This window comes from Tinamus guttatus, unplaced genomic scaffold, assembly GCF_059628265.1.
Source record: "Tinamus guttatus ecotype Peru unplaced genomic scaffold, ASM5962826v1 Tinamus_guttatus_pri_ptg000480l, whole genome shotgun sequence".
Taxonomy (NCBI): Eukaryota; Metazoa; Chordata; class Aves; order Tinamiformes; family Tinamidae; genus Tinamus; species Tinamus guttatus.
In genome coordinates this window covers 591,014-613,296 of record NW_028289014.1, presented here as the reverse complement: position 1 = coordinate 613,296, position 22,283 = coordinate 591,014, and the positions used below count along the sequence as shown (strand labels likewise).

At 38.2% G+C, this 22,283-nt stretch overlaps 1 protein-coding gene across 5 annotated transcripts in view; it reads right to left on the bottom strand.

Annotated features, from left to right (window-relative positions):
• NCOR1 (nuclear receptor corepressor 1) overlaps positions 1–22,283 on the bottom strand; it is a 64,055-nt gene extending 41,772 nt beyond the window's left edge. For 4 of the 5 annotated variants that reach the window (XM_088533088.1, XM_088533090.1, XM_088533091.1 and 1 more), the window contains exons 1-9: positions 22,117–22,235; positions 12,870–12,919; positions 10,302–10,479; positions 8,094–8,233; positions 6,346–6,541; positions 4,409–4,591; positions 2,318–2,431; positions 969–1,025; positions 172–224 (exon numbers count right to left, since the gene is read on the bottom strand). In XM_088533088.1, coding sequence (XP_088389214.1) covers positions 172–224; positions 969–1,025; positions 2,318–2,431; positions 4,409–4,591; positions 6,346–6,541; positions 8,094–8,233; positions 10,302–10,409 — 851 coding nt within the window. In that variant the 5' untranslated portion in view covers positions 10,410–10,479; positions 12,870–12,919; positions 22,117–22,235. Of the gene's footprint in view, positions 1–171; positions 225–968; positions 1,026–2,317; positions 2,432–4,408; positions 4,592–6,345; positions 6,542–8,093; positions 8,234–10,301; positions 10,480–12,869; positions 12,920–22,116 lie in introns of all 5 variants that reach the window. The other variant, XM_088533089.1, reaches the window with a different exon arrangement.

Below are 22,283 nucleotides of genomic sequence, written 5' to 3'. Positions count from 1 at the left end.
CTTGAAGCACTGTTTCACAGAACAAAAATCTGAAGATTACATGGCCTGGAAGCTTTTAAATATGGTTAGAGTATAGACATCATATTTTGAAATCAGGAAAAATAAAATTTATTCTAGAATAGTGAATGTTTAAGCTTGAACACCTTAAAGGGCAAGATATTAAGTACTTACGTTTTGATGTTTTCATGGTAGACCTTTGTGTCTGATGGTTGATTGTAAAGAGGCTAAAATTTTGGATTAAAAATAAAATATGTTTAATAATATTAATGCATGCAATTCTAAAATTAGATGAAGTATCTTTAATAATATTAAAATATTATGCCAACAGTGTACTCAGCCTGTGAGATGCAGCAATTAGAACATTTAAAACTTTAAATCACTTCAAAAACTTGAAGCAAGGATTTCATTACTTAAAAAGAGATAATTCTAACTACTTATGTATCTAACTGAATTTTAGATTTTTTATTTCAAATCTGTTCTTCCTCAAGTAGGTTCAAATCTATTTTAAAAGTTAGATTAAAAGTGCCAATCAGATCAGTCAAGCCCTAATTATCAGTACATTTAAATACACGCTAACACATATTTATGAAAATAAAAATTCTACAACTTAGCTGCATTCATTGGTGTACTGCAGTATTACAGATGAATGTACAGATGAATGCATCTTTTATTTGAAATATACTTTCCAAATGTATTGCCTGTAACTTCAGGAGGACAGGAGAACATCATGTATATTGAATCTACACTCTCTACACTACACGATATCCTTATTTAATACTTGAGATATTCGAACAGCTCCTACATTCAGGAATGGACAGGCGTAAGAGCTCAAGACTAATGTAAATAGTCGGGCACCAAGGGAGAAACAAAAAGTTTTTATGCCCTCAAACAAAAAGATTAAGTCAATGTACAACGTTCATGGTGTGGAAAGCCACATTGGCAACAAATAAAATAAAACAAAAACTTACCAGTTCGACTTTTGGACCAAGACCTTCAAATATCTTATGAGCTTCTTCTGCTTTTTTCTGTAAATAGAATTTGTTTTGTATAAAATCACTTGGAGTTAATATGTCTAAAGCATAGCTGAAGTCTTACACTTAGGCGCTAAACTCCTGCGTGACCAGATATGTCCTCCTTAACCTATTTCGGTAACATTGCCTCTGCAGATCATGAAACCTGTCTCTGAACTTTGCAGTTACTACTTTGATCTCCATATGTTTGACAGATAACATAAGCAGGACCTGACCCTCTCCAAGCTTCAAATAGAACAAACACAAAAATGTAACACAGTAAATATTTAAGAGGAAGATGGGTATCCAACACTATGAAGTACAACTTTGAAAAACAAATTGAAAGACAAAAATTCTAGGATTGCAAAGTGTGGGAGCGTGAATCAATATGTACATACACAGGCCAATGTCAAAGGTCCTCCGTCTGCCACACCAGGCAAAGGCCCCGAAGTAATTCCGGCCCTAATGCAGGTTAGCACTGCCTTTCACAAGTTCATTTCAAGCCTACATAAACTTCCAAAGCCCTTTGTCAGCAAATAAATCTCTCTGAAATGACCCAGCACAGTAGTTTGCATTTGCTTCTTCTGAAACAATAGCACTATGTGCTAGCTCAAGGGTATAGATGCCCACAAAGAAAAATACAGGAAAAAACAACCCACAAAGTAGTTATTTTTAGAAAGTGTTCTGCTAAATTCTAACTTTTCTACATGTTATTTCAATCTTGAAAACTGAGAATTTTTTTGGAACTCACAGCTGTACAAAATAATTATATATCAAGGGAGTATTATAATATCACCCTGGCAGAATGGTTTGTTTGGACTCAAAACATTTCAGACCTGAACACTAGCCCTGTTACTTAAACCAAACTTTAGCCATCTATAGTTGAATATTAAAGTAATTGTGCTAAACTGGCTGATTTGAAAATGAAAGCTGCAAAGGGGACTATCCCCAGTGCAGGTGCAGAAAGAAAAAAAAATCTGAAGCATTAAAAACAAAACAAAAAAAGGAGAAAAAACAACAACAAAAACAAACACACACACACAGATCTAGGCATGAGAGCCATACATGTGTTCCCCTACAGTGCTTATAAAAGGGTCCTGTGACCAAGAACAAAAATGTCATGCAAGCATCTTTCATTTAAAAGAAGTAAATGAATATCTAAAGGAATGTGGGGGCTGGGTGTAGAAATTAGTAAAATAACATAAGAAGCAAAAATTGTCTCACAAGAGTGAATTAAGACATAATGAGTTTTAGCACATGGAGTAAGACTCACAACCACACTCAGGCAACTTAAAAGGCAGGCTTACCCGATTTTCATCGTAAATAATTTGGACAATACTGCGGTGTTTCTGTTCCACGGGAGGAGGGGAGACAGGCCTCTCTGGCTCTGGAGGCTTAGCAGCTTCTTCTTCAAGTTGTTGCTAAGAGACAAGAGAAAGAAAATCAGCCATCCGCACCATGCTACCCTTACCAGTAATTAGTCACCAGAGATAAAACATGCATCTGATCAACAGTTTGTAGTGCCTCTTATTTCTCTTTCTAACAAGGAATGAATGAAATGGCTTTAATACCAACAGGGATGATAACGAGGCTATTTTTGCATGATTGTAAATATTCTGTTCACCTGCATTGAATCAGATGTTTTTATGTTTAACATTTAAGGCTATTGCGGCATTATAATTTATCAATATTTAATTTTCAAAGACAGTAAGTTTGGAGAACAGCTACACCAAAGTTGCCTTCCCGCAGAGGAAGCAATCCACAGGGCTGTCTACATTATACATATTTAAGTCTTAATAGCTGCTATTTTTATATTATTGCTCTCTTCTTCTTTTAAGCAAGACCCGAGAAGTCCCTCTAACAACCCACAGAAAGCATCGTTCTAAAAATATTTCACATCAGAAATGAATTACTCTCTATATATTCAAGTTCCAAGACCACCACAATACCAACAACAACGAAAGAAAAGAACTTGCATTTATTTCCCTAACTATTATACTCCAGTGAATTGCTTTCACGTGAAAAAAAAAATCTAATTCAGTAACAGCTTCATTTTTGAATTGTAAATACACCTCACTCATGTTGGCAACAAAAACCTTTGATGAAAGAGCTCCATTCTGCCTTATGATATTAGCTGGGATTTGCTATATTTCCATTTAAGAACTCAAAATCTAAAATTTCTGCAAATTACCAAAATAAACACTTACTGAAAGCAACAGCAACTCAATGTTGTAATTTGCTAAAAACAGATCACAGTACACATACAAAAATGAACTCTAAGATATGGATAATCAAAAGTACTTATTGATTTTGTGTAAACAGACAAACAAATGATCAACAACAAAAAGATATAAAAACAAAATACCCACCAAGGATCATTAACACAAACTCAGGTACTTAGTAACTTCTTTATGCTCCCCACCCCCACCAATTAAGGTCAATTTACAGGCCATTAAAATTCAGAGGTAATCAAATACTCTAAGAATACAATAAGTTAATACTCATGCAATCCAGCTGAGCATTTATTACTGACAGACCGTTGGGTTAATAAATCCTACAGCATAATTCATATTTCCTACATAATACCAGCATTGAATCTTAAACCTGGCACTCCTTTCACCCAGATCATTGAAAGTTAGACCTGAAAAAGGAGGCCAGGATTGTGTTTTTGTATAAACAGTCAATGAATAACAGATGTCTATATTGAAGGGTGCATTTAGGTAGCCACAGCAGCTATTGGGAAGGCAACAGTTACCGCCAACCTTTGCTTATCCTGGCTGAAGTGCTGTTCTTGGATCAGCAAGATGTTGCTGTTCAGCAAAGCAGAGCTAGGACAGCAGTTTAAAGAATGAGTGTATTTCTCCTTTTAGTCTCTGCTCTCTGCTACGAATACCCCTCCTACTACACTTTCCCCAAGGATGACTTGGGGACTGCTTGGACACAATCCTGCATCACGTGCTCTAGGTGACCCTGTGTGTGCAGGGAGGTTGGACTAGATGACCTCTAGAGGTCCCTTCCAACCTTAAGCATTCTGTGATTCTATGACCTTGGCTCCAGATGCTGTGATCTTTTGCCCTTGTGAAAGCAGATGATTCGGGAGCTTTTGTACAAACCCTGGTTTGGGAAATGCAAGGAATCCTCCCCTTGCACCAAATGTCAAGGAGGAAAGATGACAGCCTCCTTTCCCCCAGCAGTCATCTTCCATTTGAAACTCTAGTCATCACATTGCCCTTGTTTTACTCCTCATCTAACAGAAGTTAGCAATACAACACAGTCTGCTTCTGCTGCTTTTAAGTGGCTTTCTCGTAGTTTCAGAAACATTTAAAACCAGCTTGTATCCAACCTATTTAAACTAAAACTTTGTAGGAGATAACAACATTAATGCCTGCTAAGCTTACTTGCTTTTTCTTCAATTTAAGGATTTGCTGTTCAACTTTTGCAATTTCACGATCTACACGGTCCATGCTCTGTATCAATTCCTCCTTTGACAGCTTTGAAGGTGACGCATTCTGGTCCTCCCCACAAGGCTGACCAGAAATTGGAGAAGATGGTCCCTCATGCTTTCCTCCAAAAGCCGGATCCTTTCATAAAAAAAGGAGTGAAATAAGTCATACTGATGAGCACTGACTAATCAAGCTAGCACACTTTCATACACAACTTGTAAGAATTTTCAGGTGTCTTTAAGTTAAGTAACTCTTTAACTGAGGTAAAGTTTAAGATTTCAGGTTTTGTACATTCCATATATTTTAGAATTAAGTGATAGCCCATTTACAATAGCTTATGTTCAAAGTTCAGCTTGACAAACAACTAGGCAACACAATTTAATATTTTCCTTGAAATTAAAATACATCAAAATATCTCCTTTTCAAAAACACTTCTCATATCTGTAAACAATAACTTTCATTTTTAAAGCAAATGCTACTTTAGAGCCAGTCCTCTGTATATATTCCAATAATGATAGTCTTGAACATAACCATGACTAATTTAATAAAGTTTTTTGTGGATAATAACTAGGTGGTTCTAAATCTTTAGTTTTCTCAGGATGATGACTGGTTTCCTGCATAAACTCAAGACAGGACAGGTCCCCTGCTCATTAGGCTTTATTATGCTTTGTCGTCTCTTTCCAAAGAGGGTTTCAACATGTTTCATGTTCCAATATTGGCACTGTAGTACCTTGGCTTTGTTCATATCCCTATACCATTATGCTGCATGACTCCTTAGCTGGCAAACACCAGCTTGGTGTATACACCCAGAATTCAAGCCAACCTCAGTAAAAGAAGATGGATCTAAATTCTGCCTCTCTTCAAGATAACACTGGACTGTACTTCTAATTTAAGACAAATTTCTAAACATAGCACGTGGATAAAAATTCAGTTTACACACAAGTTAACATTGCATGCATTTGTGTGGTATCTCTAGCCTTCTTTGATCTTATCTTTGCTATGCAGCAGAGCAAGTTACTAAGAAATCACATGCTGATATGATTTTATTTTATTCAGATAGTTCATTCAACTGATAAAAAGGAATGGTAAACATAAAGCAAGACAAATATTCTGCTTGAAGTCTGGTGCCTGTTAGCTTTCGAAGCCATATAGTGATCCAAGTCTGAAATGTTTAATACATGCCTTGAAGGGCCATGCCTCCTGCCACCCCAGGAGGAAGAGATGGTGTGTGCCTAAGAGTTCACATGGTCATATAAAAGCTATTTGTCTGCTCAACACAAATTGCACCAACTGAAAGTCAGTACCTACCTACAACAGAGAATATCCACAACAAACTAGAGTGCCCAAGATTTACCCCAAATAAAACAGATGGAATTAATCTGTACCTATATGCAGATTTATTTCAGATACTTAAGAAGGGAGAAGAAGGGAACATCTTGATGATTCAGTACAGTTATTCACTAAAACCAAACCAAACAAAAGTTTCTGCTCTTCTTTACAAAACTTCTGGGAAATGCATGCATTTCATGCATCTTACTATCATCATTTTGCAGTTGAGGTTTAGACAATTTCAGAGCAGAGCAGAAACTCAGGACTTTATCTCCCAGTTCGGGTTTCTTTTCTAGCTAGCACAGAACAGGACATCATCTATTCTACGGTTAAGGCGTCAGATTTTTCTCTTAAAAAAAAAATAAATAAATAAACAAAAGAAAGAGTAACAGCCTGATTCCTGGCCACAGCATCTGAAAGTGCACAGAACTATTTCTGGGATTAAAGAACAAGCCCAAAGGAGAAGAAAAAAAAAAAAAAACCAACCAAACTGAGAAGAATTGATTAGTTTATCACAACATATGAAGTTACACCTTCAGCACTGGAACAGAAAGGGTCTTTACCTTCTTAATATCTGCAGATCTCAACCCTTCCTGCAGAGGATGTACTAAAGGCAAGACAGTAGCTGCACTGACACGCTGAAAGTGGGAATCAGAAACTTGCTCAAGACGTGGTCGTTTAGTTTCCAGTGAATCATGGTCTGTCTGAGATGGACCCGGATGAAATTGCTGTTCATATCCAGTTCTCCTTTCCTGAGGCCTAATACACAAAAGAGAAGTTATTAAAATATTAACTTTAAATACATAAAAGCTACTTTGTTCCTTCCAATTCCACAGGAAAAAGTTTTGCAAGTCACTTTAAATCTTCAAAAATACAATAGATAAAATATATTGTCATCTGAATTCTGTGGAATGTTATACTGTACTTGTCAACACCTCACCTATTTCATGCTTGCTGTCAAATTTTAAATACACAGATTGCTTGAGATGATCCGTGAGTCTATCCGGAACCTGCTCTACACTCCAATGCCACTTCATGACAGAAACTGTCTATGAGCCTTTGAGTCTATTTGAGGGTCATTTGAAAACTCCTTCTTATAAAAAACAGAAACAAAGCAGCAGCCTCACTAGCTTCTTTACAGTGCAATGCACAGAATGCCCATAAAATAACCTCATATGCTTCAACATCTTCTTACAGTGTTGCTCAAGAGCTGACAGTAGTTCTCCTATTTTGTCAGCTGTAGTGAAAGGGCCTTTACAACCTTACAAGGTGGAGGGAAATTCACTTCTGCCATAAACTAAAGTTTGAGACCACCTAATGCTACTCTGTATCTCAACACTAAAGCAGAACATTATTGGCATTTTGGTTAAAGAAACATGATATGCAAGCCCCAGATTTCATTACCATGGAGCTATTTCTGAGAATATTCGGGGAATATTGATGAGTTTTTAAGCTAGACCAGTATCTATTTAACATTCACCACAGGTGAATGTTTAGAACCAGCTACCTCAGACAAATGTAAATGTAAAATAACCTATTTTACCAAGAAGAAAGAAATTACTGATCTACTGATACTGGCGATACCAATTGCAACACCGTAACTAGCTGCAGGTGCCCAATATACACAAGGACAGGAATGGTGCAACAGTCTGACAAAAACAGCGTTTGTAACATGATGCAAGTTTGTCAAATGTCTTACCACAAGGCCAAATAGTATCATCGATCCTCAGTGCCTAGAAGTTACATTTCATGCCACATTCAAGTGCTTTACAGTTATTTTACAACTGAAATACCCTATTAGCTCTGCTGTTTCTTACCTACCTAGCCACACAAATACTTTCTACTGAATGGACAAGCCTACAACATTTTTCCCTGTAATCTAATGACAGATAATATTCACATCATAATGTTTCTTGCACTTGTCACTTTTACTCAGCAAGACTATCCAAAATACAAACATAGCACACACTCAGCCTAAATAATATTAAAAATAGTTTGTAAGATGCACTTATATCTCAGAAGCTTGTTGACATAGTTGTTATGAGAGGTGTAGGGAGAGGTAGTAGTCTATCACCTATGAAACAAACACACTTATCTATGAAACAAGCACACTAAAGCCAAAAGGAAGAATTTTGCAACAGAATTATTCTGTTTAAAAATCAATAGATTTTAAACCAGGCAGTTCTACAAAAACATAGCCCCAAGCTGTGGAACACAGAAATCTTTCTACTTAGAAGTTAAAATTAATTTTATAGAAAGCATAGACTCATAAATGATACCTCTTAATATATTTCAAAAATAACATCCTCACCTGTCAGAGCCCGGGTGAAATTCAGAAAGCAAAGAAGGCCGTCGCCGAAGTTGCTGCTGCTGTTGCTGCTGCTGCTGCAAGAGTTGAGTTGCCTGACTGACCTCCAGGTGAGACGACCGATAATCGGGAACTGCAAACTCCTAAATGAAACACAGCTCTGATGTCAGCAAGAACAAAGTTGCAGTAGAAAAGATCAAATATGTTTAGTCCTATGGATTAATCATTTCTAAATATATTAAAAAATATTATCTGGACCACATTACTAAAGCCTTGCTGTGGCCCATAACATTAAGTTGATAAATGGCAGTTTTATGTTTCAAATGATTTTAAAGAGAATAAACATACTGAGAATTCTACCTAACATTAGCATATGCTAATGTGTTAGCTTAACATATTCCTTAAAAAATTAAAAGATGGCATCATTAGATAGCTAAAATAATATTCTTTAAGGTTAATTTCTCACATCCAAGTCCAAAGAGGCAGAATAAAGACATGTTTCTGTAACCTTCAACACTATTCCTCCATTAACATCTCAAGACATTTTTACATCAGATGCTATCATTAGCACTAAAAGAAAGTTGGGCAAGATGCATCTCCTAATCAATACAAAGTAAGGCACAAGGTAACTTATTTGTTTATACACATCTTTGATCACTGTTTTTAAAAATGATCTGCTGGCATTAATTTATGATAAGCTCTGCCAGACATGCAATAGGTCATGCCCAGAAAATTTATTTTTTACAGGCTATCTAAAAAAAAAAAAAAAATTAAAAAAAGACAGGCCAAAAATTTCCAATTCTTAAACTTCCTTTCACAGTCACACATGTAGAACAAAAAGGATCCAAAGTATCTGTAGCAGGAGCAGAACTTCATTAAAATAGGGAAACCTGAGCTGTTCTAAAGCCACCAGCCAGTCCTCCACATGCCACGATGCCACACAGAGGCTGAATAAATGCTCAGCAGAAATGACCAGGCATGAGATTCTTAGAAATCCACTCTCCTAGTCCTGGCTAGCAGAACCCTGGCAGCTGGAAGCACTCAGAAAGCTGCTTTGGAAAACATTCAGTGACACAGGTTTCTACCCTTCAGATCTGCATTCTCTACCCTGCTCCCAGATTTTATCAAGGACTATGTCAGTACATCCAGAATTCAGCAAACACTCTTACCCTGCTGGAAAGTTCTTGAGCCTAATAGCAGATCAATTTCCCATCCAAATCCAGGGTTCACAAATACCCCAAGAGCTCAGTCTCTCAAAGGATTTGAGCCACTACGCTCAGAACACTGTTTTCATATGAAATGTATACTAACTGTAGACAGGTCATTTGCCTATTCTTGGAAAATCTATGCAGGTAGATCCAGCCACATCTGCATTGCCCAGATTTAGTATGATGACTGAACATTAATAAATTAAAGGAAAACTAAAAGAATTATGAGCTAATGAATTAATTCAAGCTAGGAGAAACCAATGCTAAAAAAACAGGAAGCTTATATTTGTTCCCTCTGGAGAAAAAAGAAAAACAAACAAACAAAATAAACCCAAACAGAATTATAAAACTAAGTTTTCTATCAAAAACCGAGTCAAAGAGCAGATAAAGATTTTTTTATTCTCAAGTTGAAAAGAAATCAAATGCTACCACTTAAAAGACAACAAAAACATCCTAACCCACCACTATTTACCTAAATAACCCTTGCAGCAGCTCCGCTCAATGGGCACATTTCCTCCTTAGCAATTACTTTCATTTGAGTTTTCAACATTAAAAATAAAAGCAGAGGAAGAATCAAAAAGACTCAGCCTACCTAGCAGAGAAGATTTATCAATATACCATCTTCAAAACAGTACATTTCCATGTGTTAGTTAATAGGAAACACTTCAAAGCTGATAAGCTAGATATATGGTCTTACTTAGGGTACCTTTACAACTTCCCAAGACCACAGTCAGTGATAGCCAGGGATTTTAGTAATCTTAAGCTATACTACTGCAGGAAAGGTTAATTCTTTTTGAATCAGTACTTCGGCAGAGATATGGGAGCACTATATTGCTACAGACAATACTTTCCAGAAGCTACATCACAGTCAGACCCTCAACATTCAAAGACAAAATATGTTTGAATAAGCAGGCACATAAACCTCACTGCAGGAGTCGCACCAAAGGTTTTTCCAATCTGTTTTACCTGGACATATGGCTCTGCAGCTGCAGCTACTTCTTACCTGCTGGTGTCGGGTGCTAGGGAAGGTGTACTGGACAGAGTGAGTAGGATAACGACTCTGTTCTGTGCTGAATGCTCCTTGGTTAGGAGGGTAGCCCGAACTTGACATTATCAGAGAAGAAGTCTTCACAAAGCTGTGAGATCAAGACCAGCAAGCAATCATGTTTCTAGGAAACCGCCTAAAGGAAAAAAGATCACTGATAAGCAATGAAGTACCAGATGTACTCACAATACATTACAGCCATAGTCACCTAAGCAAAACAACCATTACCAGTAAAAGCTTTTTCCTGATGTATTTATTTAATAGGTTACTCTAGTCTGAAACATGCTAACAGGTCTCAAATGAGCTCAAAAATAGACATGTCAGCATTGTCTACACAAAGATTTGAGGATTATATTGTCAGAATACATCATTTTGCCAGTTAGGAGGATTTTAAAGAAAAGTAGGTCACTTAAATAGATGTTAAAGAGGTTATAATAATCTATAGGCGGACATACAATTACGGTAAATTTCTGTAGGACAACACAAAAGAAAAAAGCTCATTCTCATTTCTTCTGTGGCATTTTTGGATTCTATCAATCGTTTTGTACTTTCAAATTCAGGCAGTTCCTTGACTCAATACCCACCTACAGCTCAGTAAACCAGGATGCATTAGTCAGGCCTGAAAACATTACCACCATCTATCTAACGGGAGCCTAACAAAAGTAGTTCTTAGTAGAAAAGGCACCCACAGACAAAAGACACTATTTCAATTGACAGCATAGTTGGTCTCATGTGGGATGCCAGCAATCAAATACACTGTAAAGCCTTAAAACAATTCTGCGTAGTTGGCATTTGATGCCTACTCCCTATTGGGAGTACAGCTGCAGATTAACAGTGGACACTGAAATGGACACTGATTTGAGAGAAGGTTTTAAATACTGAAAAGATTCAGACAACTTCACTGACAAAATCCAAGCATCTAAGAAGCTGTGTATAGTTTCAGCTGCCCACACTATCTGATGAAGATCAAAAGACACTGACTAAACACTGTGCCCACTGGTGCTTTCAGCACTTTGCTAGGCAGCTGAACTATGGCTTCACTGAAAAGCACAGGATTTTTTCTATGTTTTAAAGACAGAAGTCTATCAGACCTACAGTTCCCAGCCTCTGGTCCAGACTTAGCAGCTATCTCAGACCTTTGAATAAAGTAACTGCTGGTCCATGACCAGTTGGCTTCATTTCTAAGCGTACTCATCTGCAGCCTTTCACAAACATTACATGTCAAGTTTTACTTTCGAGCTGCCTTTTTTCCATTAAAAGTCAATATAAAAAACTATTAAAAAGGACACAGCAAGCTATAAATAGATCGTAGTTTATCTGATATATTTTAATCACTCCTTGTCCAGGTTTCTTTTCCCACCTCCTTGTGAAACCAAAAAGCTTTATAGTTTGGATTATCAGAATTAGAACGGGGAGGTAAATTCAGATTTATCTATGAAATTCAATTTTCACCCATGAAAGTTACAGAAAAACTACAGTTTCTTTTTCAAGGCAATACTACTGATCTCCAACTGTATTTTATAGTATCAGTATACCAATTATAGAACCTATAATTCATGTTCAAGTGACACAAGTTCTAACATAAAGAATTCTTTACGATTAACATTTATTACACTACATCTTTCATTCACACTACATTCATTACAATACATCTTTGCAAACTATGTGGCGGTCTAACAGGTCTGAGTCATAGGCACTCCATTTAATGGAGTAACAGTGCCAAAAAGCAAGCAGAGCTTTAGCTAACATTCACCATGCTAGTTGCAAGCCACTGTATCTAAACACGTGCGCTCCTAGGTCCTTTTTTTTTTCCCCCTTTTTCTCAACTTTCCCACAAGTCTACCTAAAACTACAGTACACAATGAACTGTCAGGTCAATCAGATGATAACTTATTAACCACTCCCACTACAGGCTGACAAATATCTTATTAAATTAACAGCTGGTTGCACGGTAGAAGGATGGTTGAACAAGAGAAGTGTACAGCAGTACAAATCTTAGTTTCGTGAATTGCTTATGCTCCAGCTTGTGCTTTCTCAGCATCTTTATGTGTTTAAATACATTAAATGTGGAAGACAACTAACTGGATTTTATATATTTATATATATATATATACACACACACACACACACACACTTCCATTCGTTTGTTCTGATGTTTTCTGAACCAATATGTACTTTCAGCAGTCACACCTTCTTGTTGCAAGAACTGCTACAGATTATACTTTGCATGGAAAAAATACCTGCTTTAGTTCACTATGAACCCTTCTTCCTTCATTTGATGCACTTAGTTTTTGTACTAGAAGAGGTCAAACAGCTATTTCCTATTCACTTTTCCATTTCACATGTGATTCTGTAGATCTCTATCATACTGCTTCGGTCAACATTTCTGTGCTGAAGATTCCTAGTCTACTTGGCTGTTCCTTCTCAACCATTTCCAAACCTTCTCTAGTTCTGTGACACCCACTCTGAGGCAAAGGGAGTCGGAGAAGTAAACCGTATTGTGAGAAAGCATCAATAAATACTCACCCTGTTCTTATCCTCTTCCACAGACATACATGGGCCACAGTCAGGCAGATCTGAGGAACCAAATGAAGTACAAAGAATCAGGAGAGCAGGCACTAAAAAAAATAACGAAGTTCAGACAAACCACTGCACTATTCGAGGTCCTTCCTAGCTCCTGTTAAGTTACATCTTCTCCTTGTTTTCTCAATGTTCAGTCAAACCAGCAGCCCCACCTGATCTGCCAGTCTCTCTTAGTATGGCCATGTTTGCATTCGCTGTCACATTAAAAGGGGGGGGGGGGGGGAGACCAGTGCTAGCCTACTGAATTACCATCAATATTCTGCTTATCTTGTCCATATTACCACCTTAACTCTGCAACTGCGGATGCACATACTTGACTTCAGCTCTTATTTCTCTGCTGACAACCCATATTTTTTCTCCAGACCTATGACCTTTTATCTAAAGCATCTACCTCTCTCTTCAGCATCTGCTTGCATACATCCAAGAGGAAAAAATATATATTCTTTATCAACCTTTTTCTTGGTCAGTGAAGGCGATACCATCTTCCTGCTGGAACTTAAGTTCAATATATCCAGATTATGTTTAAATATGGCAATCTTTCTGCATAAAATTGTAACTGTATGTATTGACTGTAAACAATCACATCCAAGATTACTGCTGTATCTTGCCAGGACAAACTTCATCTTGCTCTGCTCAAATCCAATCAGAATTATCCTTTAAAGCCCATCGTTATTAACTATCTCTCCTTCTCTGAATTCTTCCACTGGTTGTCTCTTCCCTATCAGCCCCAGCAAAGACAGTTCATCTTCCCTTTCCATATCCCTCAAAACTTACAATATATAGCAACAGGAAATCAACTCACTGATCAAGTTGGCCACCTCTGATCAGTCAATGATGGCAAGATTGTATTTTTCAGAAAAATATTTTCATACCTTTTTCTCATGCTGTCCTGCAAATCTTAGAGGCTTCTCATATAAACATTTACAAGAACTGTTACAGTCTTTGGAATCCTGCCTTATATGTCACAAAGACAAACATTAGGTCATGAATACACTCACAGAACTGCCAAGCAGGCTGGGCAACTGTCTCTATATATTGACAATTAGAAGGGGCAGAAGGAATTATTTCTTGTTTTGTACTTCAGGAACACATCCATTCTGCAACAATGTTCTAGGTATGTCATGACTGACATACCTAGACTCTAGAATAACAAAAATATAAGGATTGGGGAAAGCCAATACTGTTAAGTAGATAATGTAAGAAGAGAACTGCTGGGGATGTAGGTGAGAAGAGTCAAAAAATAAATTATTATATTTAAAGATACCTAGCTGAGAAAAAGCAATGACAACAGTGACAGTTTCAGGAACTATGAAAATATATTCAGTCTTGTGTTATTTTAGTTTCCTGGGCAAGGAAATGATTCAACAGCATTTTTTTTCTAAAGGTATCACTATTTTCCCCTTTGGACAGCTCAAACTATTGAGGAGATCTGATTCAAACTTTCCCTTAAAAAATACCACTTGCTTTTAAATTTTTCATACACAGAGAATTTTGCATAAGTTGCAAATAATTTAGAATCAGGTATTATAACAACAGTCACAGCACTTTCAGATTTGATTCTATGAGGCAATACTAATTTGAACAGTATCTCTTGATCCTCAGATCTCAAAATGCTTCAGGGAGAGGCAGAAGTACACATTTTCCTCAGCATACACATGAGAAAAATGACTCATAAAGGTTAAAAAAAAAATCTATCAAAAACTACCCAGGAAATAAGTCAGTGACTGAATCATAAATAAGACTTAAGGCCCCCAAAAATATGGATCTGCAGCATTTCGAAGAGTCAAAGCTTGCCCTGCAACAGAGAAAAGCAAGTCTTCAATTGGGAAATTACTGCACATTAAAAAACACGACTATTTTTAGCCAGTTAGTTCCCCAAATCTGTTCAATGCATGGCCACACATGTTTACACCAACACAAGGGAAGGGGTCAAATGGCCAAAGGAAGGACAAAAATCACACGCTTACTCTGTTTGGGGAGCTACTGTGCTGTTTGCTGGAAAATCAAATCTCCTGAATTCATCTTTTTGGATAAAGACCAATCTCATGGGTAGTCACATTTTTTCTTCACATATGCGAAACAAGCTAATACTTTTGCATTTAAAATAATTTTCATGACATCTTGAAATACTTAAACACTTGCTAATTAACTTTTACATCCTTTTGGGAATTTTCCTCATCGTGTTTTTGAGCAAACTAAGTGTGATATGAAGAGTGCAATGAATTAGATTACAGTCATAGATAGATTGAATCAGTTCACGTGGTTGTTTGGTTTTAAGTCAGCAGGCTCAGTAAACTGAGCTCTGACATAACTAACCTAAAGCAGAACAAGGACAGCTCTTCCTTACCAACACAGTCCTCTGCAAGAAAAATAAAATGGTGAAATAAAAGGTTCACATGGTTATGCTTTTAAATACATATGAACTATCAAGAACTACAGTAAATCTGTTTCAATAGAACAAATGTCACATATCACAACATCACGTCCATCAAGATTGCAGAGAGGTCCTACTGGCAATAAAGACAAAATTAATTCAGGGATATTTATTCAAAATCTACTCTGGGAAGGAAATGGAGAGAGGAGAGACTGTGTCAACAGTGGTTATAAAGGTTATACCAAACTATTATATCAAAATTTGTGATTAACTTATACCATGGCTTCACTTTTGAAAATATATAAAACTAATTGCACACACACAAAAAAAAAACTACAAAAACCCAAAGCACTTGAATTTGACCCTTCTCAAACCCAGAGATTTCCACTAGTGTACAATACTGCCTTATTTCTAAATGTCCAAAGCATTAACTGACAATTATGCTATACAGTGCCAGATTCACATTCTACATGACAAGGAAACATGGTATACTTTAATTTAGCCAATTGCAGAAGCGACAGAAGTCAAGGAGCACTACAGCAGTCGATTCAAGATGTCACGCACAGTCCATGTTAGCATGATTTTTCAATCTGCATCAAGATTACTCTTGATCACTCCAAAATTTATTAAAAAAAAATCCATTAAGAGACTACCAACCCCTCAGAATACTTATTTAATGTTCCCAAAGCTATTACTTAAGCATTGAAAGAGTAGTTCAAATGGAGGTGTGTTTTTTGCCATTCCAAAAGATGAATATTTGTCGTAAATTGCATAACATGCAACTAAAGTTTGCTACCAGATCTCAGGTTCATCGATCATACCTCAGCTTTAAATAGCAGTTACTCTCTCTTCTGTTAGTTAGCTAACATACAAATAAAATTTATGCTCTACCAAAATGGCATAGATCACACAGAGCTGACAAGAACACCTTCTCCAGTAAATTCTATTTTAATCTCACTTCCATAATTTATGCTCCTAAAGAAGAGTTGCTATTAAGGCAAGACCCAGCTATACACAACTTTGCCACATTATATGGAAGGTCATAACAGGAAAAAATCTGACTACACTGACATCCTAGGGGGCTTCTAATCACTTATCTATCTGCCTCCCCAGTAAAAATAAATAAATAAATAATAATAAAAAAGGAAGCTGACTGTGCGTTTCAAGTAAGAATAAACACACATTTTCAGAGTCTGCTCACCATCTCACACGCAGGAGGAAAAGAGTCATTTTCTCATTTGCTCCCAGAAGAAGTAAATCTCATCACTCCTGAGTTTTATCATGGAAAAGCACAGCCCCAAGAGCACTTATCCAGAACTCTTCTACCTAAAAGGGCCACAACAGCAGAGACTAGCCAAAAGAGGTAGGAGAAAGCCCTCTGCTTGGAAATGGAAATGGGGGATGTAAATGTTTCCCTAAGCAATGATTTAAATCAACCCAGGGTGCCATCTTTACTAAAGTTTCTGTTTTTAAAGTTAGTCATACAAGAAAAGGAGACAGCTTATATTCTAAATATATTTAAAACATACTTTAGTTTTCACAGTAACACCAGATTCTCATTGCCAGTAATCCCGAGACAGCAAAGAGCTTGCAGTCAGTGTACAACATTTAAAAAAAAAAAAAAAAGGCGCTAAAGACCAAAAACCGAAAATCTACAGAATCGTTAGTCCTAAACAAATCCTTCCAGGTGGAGACAATGCACAAATAAGGTCTTAGATTTACCAGTGAGACTGCTTTGAGGTAACTGCAGCAGTTCCCAAAACTTACTCCTTTTGAGGGACATCCCTATCACAGTGGGAACTCAGCTGGTTATGAAACAGCAACTAAAGCACGAAACTTAACCCACAAAATTGGAAGGTGAAACAGAATCAACCAGAGCTTCCTCCAGGACCTCAGTTTCTAACATGGTTCAAGTCATGCTAAGCAAAAAGCAGTGACAAGAACTACGCACAATCTTCCTTGACAAGTCATCCTTACTCATAAATCTCTACCCAAAAAACTCACAGAAGTTTACTCAAATATAGTCAATTCCTCCCATTTCACGAGTTGTTTAGAAATAATCATAATGATCTCAAACTTCATACGCTTTACACCCTATGCAAAAACTATTATTTCAAGACAGCAATTTTTTGCTTCTCCATCTTGGACTGACAGCATAGGTAAGTAAAAATAGCTATTACACATGAATTTATTCTTCTGCTGTTAAGCCATCTGTAGTCAAAACTGCTTTTGAAATCACCTAACATGCTGGAAACTTAAAATTGTGACTGGATAATTCATTGTATTTTCTTGTAGCCCATTATTCCTCAAAATGATATCACTAGTGGCAACTTTTGATTTGCTTTTTCAAATTTAAGCTGTCATAAAACTTGACTAATCCCTACTAAGAAAACTGCACCTCCGTGCAGTACAATATAGTATAAAAGAAACTATATCTTTCTATAAAGAGAAATTCAGGACAAGTTAAGTATGAGTCTCATCACTCTTCTTATTTCAGCTGTTTTCAGATTAAAAAGTCTAGTTTTTAGCTAAAAAGACAGTAAGTTGGGGTAAGACTTTTTTTTTTTTTAACTGAACATAAAATAATATCCAAGTCTAGTCAGACACTCCACAGAAAACAGAAGATGGCCTTCTGGAAACAAAACTACTGCATTACTGTAAGTGTGAGATGTTCTACTTATCAGGGAATGCAGCAATACAAAAAAATACCCTTGACTGAAGCTCACACAACAGCTTCTAGGTCACAGAAAATTACAAAGAATGGAAGAGAACGTGAAATACAATTGGTGTAAATAGACCTTTATATCTACAGAGAAAACAAACAACCTTAAGGATCTAACTGTGCATTAATCTGCTCTTTGAGACCACAATGAAGCATACGACCCTAGAGAAATAGCTACTGCTATCTGCATGTGAGAGATCACCTTTATTCAGGGAGGTTTGGGGAATGATATTCCAAGAAATCTAAGCTATTAAATTATACTGATTATGTAGCAGAACTCCTACCTTTCAGACACCTGGTCTTTGTCAGTACAGGGATTTCAAACGACAGAGGAAGTATCACCCTTCCCTGTCTTTGAAGGATGGAAGAATATGAACCTAGGACAAAATTCTATGGTGGATGATCAAGTATACACATTTTTTAAATTTAAATAATTTCTCTTTCATTATTGAAAAAATACTATTAATGAGGTAAACAGTAATGTTTAACTGTAATAATATACTTATCAACTGTAATAATATACTTATCTAGTTTCCTCAACAGCACTTGAACTTGTAATGAACGTGCATGAGCTTAACTTTCTAACACTGATGAACGGGAGCAGAACCAAACCGTTTATGTTTTTATGACACAAAAAAGGCAAGTTTATTTACTAGTATGTTTATAAACATGCTGAATTACGGTCATGTCTGTTAGATACCTGCCCTGATATCCATCAATCCTGAGATCTAAATCATCTCAGAGAGCATCCACTTTTCAAAGTAGTCCCAGGTTCTGTTCAGGAGTCCAACCAGTAGAGCAGAGTGTCCCAACCTGCAGTGCGCAGCCAGTCCCCAACAGCAACGTGACACCTACAGCCACCCTCTCCAACTCTTCCCATGAGACAAGTGTGTGCTGCGATTGCAAGGAGATTCCACACATCATTAACTGAATGTATTTTCCCTGAAACACAGCATAAGGTACAACTAAATACTTGGGGGAAAAAAAAAAAAAAAAAGGAACTAAAGAGACATCATCTTAGTTAATCTCATTTAATTGCTATGAGTTGATGACAATAGGACTTTTCAGAGATGGCTGATGTATCTTTGTACCAACACAGTGTCTCAATTTTGCAATAGCCTCTGTAATCAAAAGCAGGTGAAGTCACTGACACCAAAAACCACACAGACCAACATCCTCCTTAAGCCTAAAGAAAAAAACTGCACATCAAATCAGCCTGGGAGTGGCAATGTTACGCGAGTGGTTTAGACATGAAGCAAATCAAGGACACAGAAATTTCCCATAGGACACCGAGAGGAAACGTAGCTCCAAGGTAGGTTGGAACTCTGTGTACACATCAACTCTCTAAACTTAAACCTCAGTGGGCCTAGGCTGCGGTAGTAATTTAACAGAAGTGAATATACACTGAACAAGCACAGAAGAGCAAGGGATCACCACAAAACACCAATACTAGATGGAGAAGCATTGAAGGAGAGAAAAATAAAATTGAAAATGTATTCAGCAAGTTCCTGGATATTTGCATAATTTAGAAATAGCCCAAAGTAAATATTTACAGACAGCAGTCGTGCATAGGTCAGAAATTTCATCTGGAACATTTACATTTGAGGGACTAGGTAGCACGTTCAGTTCATAGCTTGCTATCTGAAACACTGATTCAGATTTGACTAAAGAACATAAATGACTTGAAGAGAACAAGACGGGCATCCAGGAAACCTTTGTTTGCATTATGAAACCACTGTCTGGTGAGTAGTCTGGTCTCAGAACTGTACTGTGTTACACTGCACCTGCATGAGGCTTACAACTTAATAGGTTGCCAAAATCTTAAATTTAAGTAGAACCTTAGATAATATTTTCATCACCCAACAGAATCTGCCTCTAGTAGGCAAGCAGAGGAAAAGGAGCAAAGCATTGTGATTCTGTATAACTGCAGCTGAGGTCTTTGAAAGAATATATTAGATGCCAGCATTAAGAACATCATTAGATCAATATAATACAGAACAAGATTGAAGACACGTTTTTTCTTGAATGCCGAAGACTTTTTCAGTTACTTTTATGCATTTAACAGCAGTCGAAGGACTGTCACTCTCCTCTCCCTGTGAGCATCTCTCATGCATGCTGTAACTGAGAAATGAAATCTCTTAGAAGATGCAGTTATGGAACCACAAGAATGGTAAAGGGGAGCAGAGAGAAGAAACTGAAGGGAAGCGGTCAAGTCTAACACTGCTTTTAGTTCAATTCTCGAGCAAGCTTCCTAGATCCCTTTAAATCACAGTGAGAAATACATATGCCCAGAAAGTTTAACAAAAATGAATGATTGTAAGAGACTGAAAGCATTTAAGATATATCAGCAGCAGCGCAATGCAGAAGTGTGAATATAGCTTGATTCTGTAGGTGCAATAATTCCTCTTTAAAACTTCAACCTGATGAGTTATAAACTAACTAACAAGATATGGAGAACTTTAAATATTCTCTCTATACACTAATAAATACAGATTATAACTCCAGGAGACATAAGACTCCCAATTGCTGCCCTTTTCCATGCTCCAGTAACAAGTTTAGGTACATTTCAGGGAGCAATATCAAACAGTATGTTTCAAATAAGCAAACTATATGCATGTAGGACACAACCAAACACTATTTCCTAAGCAACCTATACTACACTACATAGAAAAGTGACATAAAGAAAAAATTAACCACGCTTTCGCAAAAAGGGTCAGCCTGGTTAGCTTGTTTCCTCTGAACTTTTGAAGCCTTGGGATAAGTATGAAGGTCTTCCATCCCCCAGCACAAGACACTACATTTCAGCTAACTGGAAATCCACTTCAAATATTACATACTACTTTTCCAAATGTCAAGGTTGCTTTGTTAATCAGGAATAACAACTCTGTGCAGAATGAAACTCTGGTGTAAAATCACACCAGATCCACACAGCCCATATGAACAGTGACACAATGCTTTATGTCCACTTAAGGCACTTAAGTTGCAACCAGGGCTATCCTATTTAACAGGATAACAGTATTTTAAAAATAGCATATTCTTCCCCAAAATTCTAAAATGAACAAAAGCCCTACCTAGGCTCCAGTAGTTGGTAACTCTACTACCATATCTTGAAATACTACTTGATGCGAGGATACTGCCACAAAAGAAGTTCAAAACTAGACTTCCCTCTCACTATAGCAAGCTACCCTGCTATATTTTCTCCTTCAGTTACATCATATTTACATGATAGAGTAAAACACTGGTGAAGATCACATATGCAAAATGGAAAGAAACATGTTTCAGACAGCAACAGATTGTTCAGTCTACTTAAGCCAAACTAATACTACAAGTATGTATGAACCTTGACACTGACAGTTATTTTTTAAGTGCAGAAAACCAGTAAGTACCGAGTTCTAGAATTACTCTGGCTTGATGTGAAAGAAAAAGCCACTTCCACTGTGCCCTCTAGCCGCCCAGAGATGACAGGAGCTGGGGGATGTTTACAGGTCCCCAATGAATAATTCAGCATCAGCAACAACTCCCCAGCACCAACAGCCTCAGCGTGGGACTGGGACAGGCGGCCGTGACGTGGTCCTACACACAAGCTCTGGAAACAGGACATCTTCAGGCATGACCACATGCCTGCCCAAGCGTCCGAGTGTCTGTTTTAGAAAAGCTGGTCCCTTTTATTATTTTTTTTTTGTTAACTTGCACTTCTCTCTGCAGGACAGGGACCCGCACCCAGAGCACTGATGCTCTGCGGGGTCCCCCCGCACTTCCCCGGCAGGGCCCTCAGACCTTCCCCCGCACCAGCAGCGCCAAGAGGGGGGAAACCCCCCGCAGGCCCCGGCGCCGCCGCCCCCTCCCTCACCCGGCCCGCCTGCCCGGGCGGCTCCCTCGGGCCCCCCCGGCCCCAGCGCCCTCCCCACGGGGACGTGAGGCTCCGGCCCGGTGCGGAGGGAGGAAGAAGGGATGACCGGGGCCCCCGCCTCTTCCCCCCCCCCACCTCCTCCTCCTCCTCTGAGCGGAGGCGCTAGGCCCCGCTGCTCCCCCGCATGCCCCCCTCCCGGACCGCGGAGCCCCCCTCGCTGCCCCGCCGGGCCCCCTGCCCTTACCGAGGGCGCGGCGCTGGCGCAGCCCGGGCGGCGGCGCTGGCGGCGCTGGGCGCTCACGGAGTCTCACCTCAGCCTCAGCGCCACCGCCATCTTGCCTCCCCTCCCCCGGCTCCGCCGGCTCCGCCCCTGCTCGCCGGGTCCTGGCAGATAACGAACTAACGGCGGCG